Source organism: Corvus kubaryi, unplaced genomic scaffold, assembly GCF_017639235.1.
Source record: "Corvus kubaryi isolate FWS band 111438036 unplaced genomic scaffold, C.kubaryi_AGA036_p1.0 64948, whole genome shotgun sequence".
NCBI classification, from domain to species: Eukaryota; Metazoa; Chordata; class Aves; order Passeriformes; family Corvidae; genus Corvus; species Corvus kubaryi.
The window spans coordinates 34295-47369 of NW_024581631.1; the positions used below are offsets into that span (position 1 = coordinate 34295).

A 13075-nucleotide genomic window follows, 5' to 3' on the forward strand; every position below is an offset into this window, starting at 1 on the left:
CTGAGAGTACAATCAATGCTTCTCAGAACATGACTATTTTCTCATGTTCACGGAAATTAGAATTTTATAATTTTGCTTTTAACTCCAAACCTAGAATTACAAGCCTAAACACAGAGCTAATAGTAAGGTATATAAAGGAAAATTGCATTTCCCAAGTATTTCAAATGTGACAATTTACCCTCCAAAAGATCAAACTAATCTGTGTTTCATAAACAAATAGGCCTTTATCACAAGAGTAGGTATTAGATGGTATTCATATAGATGAGAAATAGATCTTTAAAATTTCAAGAAATGTTGATCAATTGTACTTTAAATATCAGCATAAGGACAGGAAATGCTTGGTACATTTCAAACACTGAGAGTAAGAAAGCTGACAATCGGATTACAATAGTCTACCTGGGAAAACCAGATAAAACCCAATCGGACTCTTGTTTAATATTATGGTTGTAAGATTTTGCTTTCACTACTAGGTACTGTTTATTTTCAAATATGTTTCACTCAATCTGCCATGCTTCCTTTGTGAGGCACATTTTTTAATGAAGACAGAGAAGAATGGCAAGAATTCAACTTAACATTCAAAAGCAAAATGCGTCATACAGTCTTAAGCTAAAGAGACTCCCACGTCTCCATAGTAAGTAACATTCAAGGTTGTATTTTATTTTTTCCTGAGCCAGCACATTTCTTTAGTTTGCAAGGATATACCATAGAAACATATTTTGCCAAGTTTAACAGGGCAAAAATCATTGACCAGTGTAAACACTACCTGCAAGTAGTGTTATAAATGAAAGGCGTATTAGATTTTTCTCCTGTTGTCTTAGGTTTATGTAGCAAGGTTTTGGTGTCAGGGGTTAGTGTTCAGAGGTGGTCTCTATGACAAGAGACCAAGGGATGCTTGCTGAGCTCATCAGCAACACTGGTGGTGTCTCAGTGATAACATATTTTGAAAATATGCTGCAACAGGAGTGAGAAAGACATGGTAGAAACAGCCCTGCAGACACCAAGGTCAGTGAAGAAGGAGTGAGAGGAGGTGCTTCAACTGTCAGAACAGCTTCTATGTAGCCTGTGGAAAAGACCATGGTGAAGCAGGTTGTTCCCCTGGAGGCCGGGAAGAACCACATCAGAGCAGATATACACACTGCAGTCTGTGCAGAAACCCACACAGAAGCAGTCTTTCTGACAGGACTGAGTCCCATGGAAGACCCATGAGTAGCAGTCTGTTCCTGAAGGACCATACCCCATGGAAAACACATGCACTGGAGCAGTTCTTCAAGAACTTGCCTGGTGGGAAGGACACACACTGTAACAGTTCATGAAGAACCCATGGAGAAGACCCAGGCTGGAGCAGGGGAAAAGTGTGAAAAGAAGGGGGCAGCAAAGACACAGTGTTATGAACTGACCACAGTTTCATTCTCCATCCCCTTGCACTGTTCAGTGGGGAGGATGTAGAAAAGTCAGGAATGAGGAAGTGAAGTTAAGCCTGGGAAGAACAAGGTGAGGAGAGAAGGTGTATTTACTTCCCACTATTCTAATTTTTTTTATTATTTAAATTTGTCAATAAATTAAATTCATTTTCCCCAAGTTGAATCTAGTTTCCCATGACAGTAATTGGTAAGCCATCACATTGTTCTTTTCTAGACCTACAAACCTTTTAATCTTATTTTCTCTCCCTGTCTTCCTAAAGAGGGAGAGAGAGAGGAGCTTGGTAAAAACCTGGCAGCCAGCCAAGGTTAATCCATCACACCTGTTTTGAAGGCAAAAGTATTCTTCAGTGTCTTCCTCAGAAACTTTTAACTCCAGAGATGTTTTGGACTTGTTCAGGAATTCAGAGATCTTGAAAATCCTGACAGGTTTTAACCTCTTAAGTTGGAATCCTTACAACTCCATTTAAGTTTTAAAAATTGCATCAGGATGTAGTCTTGCTTTAGGAATGGTACTCCCAAATTTAGTGCCCCCACTGAGACTCTCCAAAACCACACTGTGCTCTCATTCACTGACTTCCCTTGCCCCTGTTTTCCTCTCCCCACGTGGTGGGAAGGAGTTGAGAATTGAGGCACAAAAGGCCAAGACCATGGGCTAAGACAAACTTACAGTGAGATAAGAAAATGAACAATAACAGCACAGTATCAATAACAAAAGAATACAAGAGCGAGTGATTCATATTCAAAAACGCTCACCTAGGACCCTGCTACAATGAGCAATACAGATGGCTCCCCCTCTGCCACTTTTCTTCAACTGGAAGGAATACTCTTCCCCTTCTCTCAGACAGAGGGAGAGAGTCCCTTTGCCTCAACCCTGCCAATGAGTGAGGTGGTATCAAAAACATTAGGATCCTTGGCCATGCTGCCTCCCAGCTATTGCAAAAAATTAAACCTGGCCTAGCCGGAACCAGGAGAGATGCATACCTGAACCACGGATATGTAAATATTTGGAAACTCTACTAGCAGAGTTAACATGATTACAAAGTCTGTTTAGATTCAGAGTATATGAAAAGCAAGACTAAAAAGTAGAAAAAAATCCATAACTTAGATAAAGACAAAGAAACTACACAATATTTTTCTTGTGAAGTTCATACAGTAATAGATTCCACATGCATGACCCCCTCAAAGAGTATGTCTTTATGACATGAATAGTATAAGAGATAAGCAGGGCTCATCAAGCCAGAGACACACAATGCCAGTGTAGCTATTCAGTTTCCATTCCAGAAATCTATATTTAAAAATAGTTGAATAACTGTTTAAAAGTCCACTGTGCCATATATTTACTATTAAATAACCACTGATTTAAATATTTGTCTTTTATGTATTTATTGTGCTTTTATTTTTAACTTTTATTATTTTGGAGTATTACCAAGAGATATAAAGACGACTCAGCCAGACCATCTCTGTTTCAGCTCTTCCTAGTCACTTGAACTGTAGTTATATCACTGATAGCCAGATATACATTTAGAATATATTATAATATATTCCTACTTAAACTGCTCTTTGGTTGATCCCAAACCAAGGGCATAATCAACCAGTATTTGAGTGGGTATCTGCCAGATTATCTGCCAATGCTTTAACCACTTTGTCTATTGATGTTCTCCTCCCAAATGCCATGCAATGAAATGGAGCTAACAGTTCTTGGTTCTCTATTCCTTACACAGACAGATCTCAGTCTTACGGAAAAGTGAAACAAACAGACTTGCACCATGAAAGCCTTAATCGTATCTATGTGTTCCATAATCTGGACCTGCACTAAGATGTCTGAGAATCAATCAGCAATACATGATTGCTGGTCTGTTTACTTGCTTCAGAAAAGGAACAGCAGTCAAAATATCTCACTTGAAGCAAGCAGGCTTAGCTATTTAACAGGCTAATAAGAAACAACAAGACACAAATATTTTCCATAGCTCACTACACAGATTTCAGCAATTAATGTCAAAGGAATAAACTATCCAGTGTAACTGAGATGGATTCATGCAAAGTTTGCATTTAAAATATTCTTTAGTAATTGAAGAAAAGTGTTTATCGTTATCATTCTAAGCTACTAAATTTACACATACACACACACACACACACGTACACAGTTAATGGAACCCACAGGCTACTGATGTGGCACTTTATCAAATTGAGCTGTAATGAAAGATAAATATTACAGGCAATTCACACTTCATGAAAGGATAAAAGTGTCAGTGTATAGGTACCAGTTTTACTGCAGGCCATAATCAGCAAGTAAACGAAAGTGCAAATGTCTAAAAAGTTTATAGCCCTCTATGAACGCCTCATCGTGTCAGGTATTGATTTAGGTTTTTAGAGGACTTTGCCAAATGTTAAACAATGTGTCTGTGAACATTTTTTACCTCTGCCAATTCCATGTTTTACTTCTTACCACCTCTAGTTTTCTCAAACTAAATTTTAAGATGTTCCCATTGCTTTAATAAAAGGAAATAGAAGAAACTGTTCCTTACACAACTATTTTCTTCTTAAACAGAGGGCAGTCCAGAGTGAATGTTTCATATTCTCCTCCTTCTCCACAAACATGGACTCCATATTTCTCAGAGAGCTAACACAAAAGGGAAATTGAAACATGTAAGTATTACACTAAAGAAGTCTATTAAACATATTTTGCTGAAAATTTCAAAAACAGTACAGTACATACTGGTTGCTGGCTGAGGTTAAACCACGTGTTCTTTCTAAAAGATTACACATTACAAGGCTGAAAAAACCCAAACATCATACAGTCAGTTCTTGATTTCTTTGTATGCCTATTACAGTGACCTAAAAATTACCAATTTGTGGTATTTTAAGTAGAACTAGCACTGTAATATTCAGATAAACAAATTGATTCCTAGTTCTTCTTTCTCAGTGGCCATATTCATCTAACTTTCTTTAGCATATCTATTTCACCTGTAGGAGAGACTTCTACTGTGAGTCAACATAAGAAGTAGCACTTCACATAGAAGTATACAATTAACACATTTTTTGTCAAAAGATTCAGGAACTGTATTCTATGTTTTGGTAAATATTCTTTCGAAAAAATCTAACAAAACAAATGAGAATTTTCTAAGTCAAAAGCAAAAAGCTAAAGCAAGATCTAAAGAGAGAGAGACGTTTCCTTTATAAATTGTACTTAATATACTTTCTAAATCAACCTATATTTATGAATATCCCTGAAGCTCTGGATACCTCACTTAAACACATAACTAGATAAACCAAAACATACAAAATACAAGATATGACTATCTTAATTAATCCCCTCTTTATAAATGAGCAGCTGTGAAGCATGAACCAAAGTTCTTTTGCTGGAGTAAGGAGTGCACAACTGCTCAGTAGCTCACTGTACTACTGTTTTAATGTACTGTGCTGATAGATAGTAATCAAGCACCAGATCTGAGCATGGGGACACCCTCTCCCCATCTGCAGGAGAAATTAAGGTCCTCAGCAGCAGGTGATATCACCTTCTAAAGTGTCACAGCAGTAGCTGATTCAAGCCAAGCCCTGTCCAGGTTTTTTAACATTAAGCAAGCACTAACAGTCTGCTTTAAGTGACTCATGAGAATTTGAACTTCAGTCCTCAACTCCATTGCAAACACTAATGTTACTTTTGGGAATACTTACTTTATTATAAAAGGGTTCCTTTATGCTTTTTCCTTAGAGGAACAGAAACCCAACCACGATGCTTCTGCAGTTAAAGTAGAAATACAGTTCTCCAGAACATCAGAGAGGGTTAGAAAAAGTCTATCTGGAGGCTAGAAGATAATTCCAAATCTGCTGTTTCTTTTTAGACAAACGTAAGACTGGGTTATTTATGCATCGTAGATTCCATTTTTTATATGGTTACCATAATATTTGCGTAGCAAGTCTGTTTAATATATTCAAATGATACTGTATTTTTATTGTTGAAGCTGAATGTAGTTTGTGTTATTTTACAGTTCTCTTCCAAAGATTTTATTTTAAAACTTCAAAGAGTGTTTATAACTTCAGTTACTTAAACCAAAGGCCCGAATCCTCTTCAGCTGTTATTTTGCAGAAATGGAAAATGCTCTGAGAAAACAATACCTTGGTAATGCTTTATATTACTTATCTTGGTAATGGTCTATATTACTTATCTGATGCTGTAAAACCTAAATCTCTTTTGGAAATGAGATTTTTTCAGTATTTTGAGAGTTATTTTTAATTTTTCCTTTCACATTTTCTTTCAAAGAAAAGGAGCAAAAGAGAACCTTTAATCAAGTGCTCATCAAAAAATTACACTCCTGACATAAAATAGAACTCCATCTGTCAACAATGGCAACAAGGTTTCTATAGGTCAAATACATCAGGAATAATTAATGCTGATGCAACAAGAATAGACAACCTACAAAATAGTTAGAGAAAACCTCTTATTCTTACTCTAGGTGAAAAAAAAAACAAACCCTAATGAAAACTATTAAAAAACTGAAAGACAGAAAACCAGGAAAGATCTTTCTAACTGTAACCTTTCCACAGTGAATACATGGAGTGACTGTTTAGAAGGCACTTTCAGAATTGGTAGCTCTGCCTGTAAACAGTGTCTAGAGTAATTATTGGCAATTACTATTGAGTACTCAGAAGATGTAAGACTATCTCCTATCTTTGTTGTGAGAAATTCTCATTTCCAGTGTCACTGGCTTCAGTATCATTCTTGACACCAATTATACAAGGTGCTAAAGGATTTTCAGTTCTCACAAATGTCAACAGGAACAAAAGACATTCAGCAGTTCATAGAACAGATCCTTAACATTCATTTAACAAAAGCAGCAATATTTTTTAAATGCCATCAACGACATGAGAATTTTGCCTTTTAATCATTTAGAATATTAACTTTTTTTGAAGACTGATTATTTGGTTTTGCAAATTGGATGCTGCATTAATAATAATACAACAGCATGGACTGTAAATTTTATGATTGCTAAATCTGACTTCTAGTTCGGATGAGCCAGAAAACTGAAACTTTACAAATTAAACATAACTAATTGCAAGTAATTCAAGTCTACTCAAACTCTAAAAGAAGTCTATGATAAAACCATCTTCTAGACTGCACAAAATTTATCTTAAGTACACAATGAGATACAGGGTATACATATAAATGAGATACATATAAATGACCAGTCCAAACATTACCTGCAGAACAGTCTCTTCCTACCTTAGGAATGAAACACAAGGATTAATGCTTCCTTTTTTAACTTTCATAATCAAAGATAAATATTTGAATTCAAGTGCTTCCTTTTTTCAAGTGAAGACTTTGTTTCCAGATAGAAATTTTAAGACTTAATAAGCTCTCATATTTACAGAAATGCTCTTTATATCAAGATGTTCTCATCACCTTTTGAGGCAAGCACAGAAATAACCATTTTCCTACTGCCTATTAGCACAGCCAGAAGTACAAGACAAATATAACCATAATGCCCATTTCCCATTCTATTAACAAATTCTAAGGAGAGTGGGATCACACCCTGAGACATAAGTTGACAGAAAATTCTTTAGCGTGAAAAGCTGAGATTCCTGTTACAGAGGGAACAGTGGGACATGAAAGCAATCTAATAATTTAGCAATTATCTAGCAACCACTCCTCAATAATTAATCAAAGACCTATCAATTAGAAAAAGGCCATAATTCAAAAGCTTTCCTTTCTGCTATGCCAATGTCCTGAGCCAGTAATATTCACCCCTGCTAAAAGTATGGGTGGCAGATCACCACTGCACTCCTAAGTTCAACATTCTGTACGTAATGTTAAAAAAATTGCAAAAAGTTTTCTCCACTCATTAGTCCTCCATTTTTCTGCTGCTACTGAAGAAAAACCACCTCACCCTTAGGTCAGTAACTATAACTTCTATTGTACACATAAAATGAAGTAAATCAGACGACTGGAAATTTAGGTGATATTTTCAAACTCAAATAATGGAGTGGAGGGAATCAGGGCTGGGTTATGGGTTTATTTGTTGGGGATTTTTTCCTATTAACACTCTTATAATGCCTCAATGAGAGATTTCTTTCTAAAAAGAGAATGACTAGTTCACGTTTATTTCTCATATTTCCAAAAGACAAATCGTAACAGGTGCATTATAGTAATACAAGTTGATTTTGGTCTCATTGACTGTTCCGTAAAGTAAACTTTTAGTACAAAAAAGAAAAAGTGAGAGGTGAGTTCTATCTCCAGATCTGTAGAACCAGAGAAGTTGAACTTTGTGAGTAAGTGCTAAAAGATACTGCCTAAAAATCCTGAATTACTCAACATATATGACATGCTGTGGCTCTTTATCAAAGACGTTCATTTTTCTGGGAACTGAAATTATTCAGATATTCAACAAAACTGAAGAACATACAGAACATTCCTAATTAATTCTAAACAGAACTGCAAAAATTCTCACAAAGTTGCACACTACTCTAGGAAAAATACTGTAATAAAATACCCTACACCTAACTGAATAAACAGCTGTGTAAAGTAACATCAGATGTCAACAAAGGAACCCAAAAAATGATCCACGAGAAGCGGAAAAAACTATACCACCAAAACCCCAACAAGAAAAACAAATTTACTGTAAAATTTGAAATTACTGGTTAGATAATAGTGCACAAATCAAAGATCACGAGTACATAAAGCTGTGGTATTTTTGGAGATGTGCAGTGCTAAACATTAATTCATTATGGTGTTTTATATGGTATGGCCAGAATATTAAATTTTATCTCTCCTCCTTACTGGAAACTGTGAACTCTTTTGTTTCCACATTCCGTCTGCCAGAACTTCTGATGCTGAAGACTTCACTGGTTTGCAAAAGAGTATTTTTCACATCATAAGCCTAAGTATTTTTCTTCAGTTTATAGTTAATGATTTGGTTTTATTAGGCCTTAAAGCCAAGTAAGTATCCAGTAAAAACAATATATTTGTACTGGCTTTGACTTTCATAGCACACATATGCACAAGCAACAGCCAAATGAACAAATAATCAGTTGTGCAATGGCCTGACAAGCACTGCAAGCAGCATCAGCATGCCCTATTTGTACACTTTAAGCTAGGCAGTCACAGTCATTGCTCTGTTTACTGTTGTATCAGTAAAAGATAAAACCTTCAAATGTGGGGTTTGAGAATAGTTAAACCATGACAGTAATAATTTTAGTGAAACCAAGTAAGAACCACTTCAGTTAAGATATCAAACACGATGAAGAATATACGTAATTCCCAAGAAAACCAGGTACTTTTGGATTTCAAAGTTGTTGGGTTTTTTTAAATGAATGATGGTGAAATCAAATGCAGAAGAATACTTCTTATTAGCACAATTAAAATTGCAATACTTGCTGCTACAGTTTTAAAGAAAGTCAAGACTGCTGATTCAACTGAGGCGAGCAGTTACCCAGCTGCAACCCCACTGGGGCTGCAACCTGAATTTTGATTACAGAAGCTTTCTGTGAATGCAGAATGTTGAGATGATTTAAATAAATAAGTGAAACAAGACTTCCAAAAAAGATAATGAATGGGATTGTATATGAACTAGTTTACATAGCAGAGGGCCGGGGAGGAGGAGGGGAAGATTTCTGGGCAGATTCTCCAGGTCTGAAGCAACAAACCTCAAGAACAGACCAATACCATCTCTTTGGGTAAGGTTATTTGAATGTTATGGACCTTAATTCTTCCTTTTCAGCTTTGCCAAGTAGCAATTACCCATCTTCTCCTCTTCAGCCTTATAGTAAATAACTAACAAAATGGAATTAAACTCAAGATATAATTGCTATGTAACTCCACTATCTTTCAGTAGCAAAAGAGATTTTTAAAGTTATGATTACTTTTTCTTTCTCTTCTGCAAGTTTGCCGTGCCCTTAAGTGTTCCAAAAAAAACTACTTATGAAGCCAGGCTGACCAGTAACTACCCAGATTAACAATGAAAAGTATTTTCAGGAGATCATTTTGTGGAAATTTAGATAGCCCAGAATGATGAAAGTTACATTGAGCCCTCTTAATAAACATGCAGTCATTGTGGGTATCTAACAGGCTCAAGGACAAGGAATTGTGGTAAACCAGCATTTTCACAAACAATACATGAAAACGTAATTTCAGAACTGTTATTCATAAACTTTACTTACCTTGATGTTTGATGCTTTTACCTCAAATTTGAAGAAGACTCAAGTACAAAATCTGGTCTTTTTTCTTTTCCCTAGCTGAATAATTTTTCTTTAAATAAATCTACTAGCTCTGCCAACAAGCATTATCCTTGCTTGAGGATACATAACCCTTTGCACAGAATTAAATACATTGTCAGAATAAACCTCTTACTCCACTTTTTAAAGGCCCTACTGCTTGCAGTCTGATTGTGTAAATGGTAGAAAACCTGCAAATAGGAATCTTCAGGGAAGTTTTGTATCACCTATGATTTTGCCACTGCCATTTCTTGCTGTGAAAGTCTCTAACTTACACACAATTATTTAGCTTTATCATATTGATAACACCAGTTAGTGTTCCTGCAATATTGAGGTTTCATGCCCTTAGTTTGTTTTAAAGATGCTGACACCATTTGTGAACTATGTCAAGAAATAATATTTTTCATATCAAAAGTGCATAGCAGAGGTTTATATTCTGTGTACAAAGCTAAGGTTTGGGTTAGCACCTAATTTATGAAAGTAAGTAATTTTTTATTAAGTTAAGTTTACTGAATTTCTGCCTGTGTTACTTATTAACTGCAAGTTTAACTATATGAATATCCTTTAAGTAATACTCACCTCCAAAAGAATAGGCTCCATCTCACCCAGAGTTTTTCCTAGATGCTTATCTGGATCTAAACCTGCAAAAAACCCCAAAAGGGTAAAAACATTTCTTATGAAGTACCCTTATAACATCAAGAAATGTTTCTTTTTCAAATATATCATGTGCCCCTTAGAAACTCCCCATTATCTAAAATAATTACCATCCTGAAGAAAATACACTTAGTCAGAATTTTCCCTAATCCTCTTTGGACAAATGGTTTCCATGTTTGTGGAAAAATAAAGCCAGTTACCATTTCACTACACGTCAAGTGGAAAAGCTATTGTTTTCCTTTATTGGAAATTTCACTAACCAGTGAAGTAATCACACAGGTCCATGATAATAAAAATACTACAAGGATATTGCCTCTATTGGCTACCTACTAAATTAAAATACAATTTAATTTTTTTTATAGTTCTGCAACTGGAAGGGACAGAGAGTGTTTTCCATAATGAAAACTTCCTCTGCCAAATCACAGTCTTTGTGTGTTTTACTCACATATAAAATGTAAGATTAAAAAGGATGGAGATACAAGAAAACTCAGATATACAGAATGTATTGAATGCTGTACGTTTTGATCCATCACAAAATATTCTGTATGATGTCTACGTTTTGATTTATTTTTCTTTGTAAAAAAGTAAGGCCTATTAACATTTGATATCTACTCTAACTTGCTCCTCTGTATTCCTATTTCAACTTCTTGACATTTTGAGTTTGGCCAGCTCATGGCAGTTAATGGTCACTTCTCAGAGATGAGTCAAGTAACTGGCAAAAATGAGTAGTGGGATAAAATAATCCAGAACAACTGTTTCAAGAGCTGACATCTTCAACCAAAAAAATATGCTAGCTGCATTTGATACAAAGTGGTCAAAAGGTCTTACCATATGAAGCAAATGAGAAAAAAGAAAATGGTAACTCCTGAAAGTGAAGGATCACTGAGAAATTTTCAGTTATCCCATTTTTTACTACTCTTAATTATTGTGATTTGGGCTTCTCTTTATACTGTACTTTGTCTATTTTTCCCTACTCTACTGCTTTATACAATAATAGGTATCATTAAAGAGCTGCCACCAAAATTACCCCATTCTGAAGCAATTTCTGAAATATGTGCCTTGCAAAGCACTTTAGATTGTTGATGATGAAAGCTGTTATATAAATGTACAGTACACTGCAAAGTCATTGCTGAGTTAAAATAGCTAATATGTCTCTTAATTTTTACAATCATGATCTTGGTATATTTAAATTCCTGTGAAACTAAAACAAGTTAGAGTGAATGAGATTTCAAAACACTAAGAAAGTTTTTAAATATTTCATTAAAGCACATTAAAAATTCCCTTACTATCTAAGCGAATGCTTTTAAAACTGCTTAATAATTAAAGTTAATAAAGACTGAGTTTTTTTCCTCCCTCTATTTCTTTTTCTTATTGGTTCATTGCTTTTTATTAACAGATGAAAAATGTGTGTGCTAGATCTATGATAATGATAATTAAGTCTTGGGGAAATAGTTTTGAAATATATTAATTTAATTTCAATAGTTCGAGAGGTTTTGGTGATCTCTTCCAACATACATCAGGTTAGCATTCTGTCCTGGATCATAACAGGATAGGTATAAGGCCAAACAAGCAATTTCTCTTGAAGTAAACAAATGAGTACTCTATTACAGTACCATTTCACACATTTACATTAACATTCTTCCTTTAATATAATTACTTTTCTAAGACAAGCAACCTCTCTCTCCTTGATAAAATCAGATTGATTTCCTCTAAATTTAAACCAAGGGATACATTACAAACATATGAGAAGGGAAAAAGTTGTCAGAACCAGACACACTAACATATTGCTTCTTTCACAAGGTTCTCTTTGATAATATGGATATATCTTCTGTCCTGTAATGAATGCAAACCAATAATTTAAAAGAAAGTATGATACAAATAGTTTATGAAATACAAATAAATTGTCTATGTATACTCTTTAGTAATATCCCACACCTACATGAAAATCTGGGAAAGTGCAATGTATGCTTTCTGTTTCTCTGCAGAATTCTGGTTTTGGACAGCTTGTATTTCTCTTGAAAAATATTATTTCTTTTAGTTTCCAATAGGTTTGTATTGTGAGTGAATAGAGACTGTCTGGTAAAGGCATCAAGAACCAATATCACTTGCAATTTGCAGGATCAGTAATCCACATCTCAAATCTCTACAACATGCATAGATGAAGCTGTATGTCTATTGCTACAATTAGTATAATAAAGTATTTGGAACCATACTTACAAAACAGTTATTTTAAATCTATACTTCTATTTGGTACATTTTTCTTCATTGATTCAGATTCTTAAAATGGCTTAGAGTAAAACGAACAATGTATTGTAAATTCTTGGTACCACATCCTCCAAATTTTTCTTCAATGGAACTAGGTGTGAAGAAAGCTGAATGGATACATAAACCAACAACAAGGTCCATGACCTGGATGACTCTATGTAGAATTTAAAAATTAATTAGGAAGGGAACTATAATTTGCAGCACTGACATCTATTTTATTTAACTTGCATGTATCAATGGGAAGCAATTAGAATTCAATTAAAATATTCACTTTTATTACTTCACTGACTGACCTTGAAGTTAATGCCTGTTTTATTTAATTGCATCATCTATGAATAAATGTTAACCCTAGAATGTTATGGCCCATTATTTTCGATGCATTTTTAACTCCCCAACTGAATTACATCCATCAAGTTATTATGTGCTGCCAAGAGAGCACGTGGGGCTTTATTTCTTTGAGGTAGACCAGTACATGATGACAGAAACATCTCAAAAAATTTGATAATGCTGTTTTTAACAGTGCTCAG

The 13075-nt window shown here is 34.9% G+C and overlaps 1 protein-coding gene across 5 annotated transcripts in view; it reads right to left on the reverse strand.

Moving 5' to 3' along the window:
• The window catches only part of LOC121672768 (diphthine--ammonia ligase-like), a 90867-nt gene that overhangs the window by 20454 nt on the left and 57338 nt on the right, over window positions 1–13075 (reverse strand). For all 5 annotated transcript variants that reach the window (XM_042045591.1, XM_042045590.1, XM_042045588.1 and 2 more), the window contains exons 6-7: window positions 10209–10270; window positions 3947–4041 (exon numbers count right to left, since the gene is read on the reverse strand). In XM_042045591.1, coding sequence (XP_041901525.1) covers window positions 3947–4041; window positions 10209–10270 — 157 coding nt within the window. The remainder of the gene's footprint in view (window positions 1–3946; window positions 4042–10208; window positions 10271–13075) is intronic.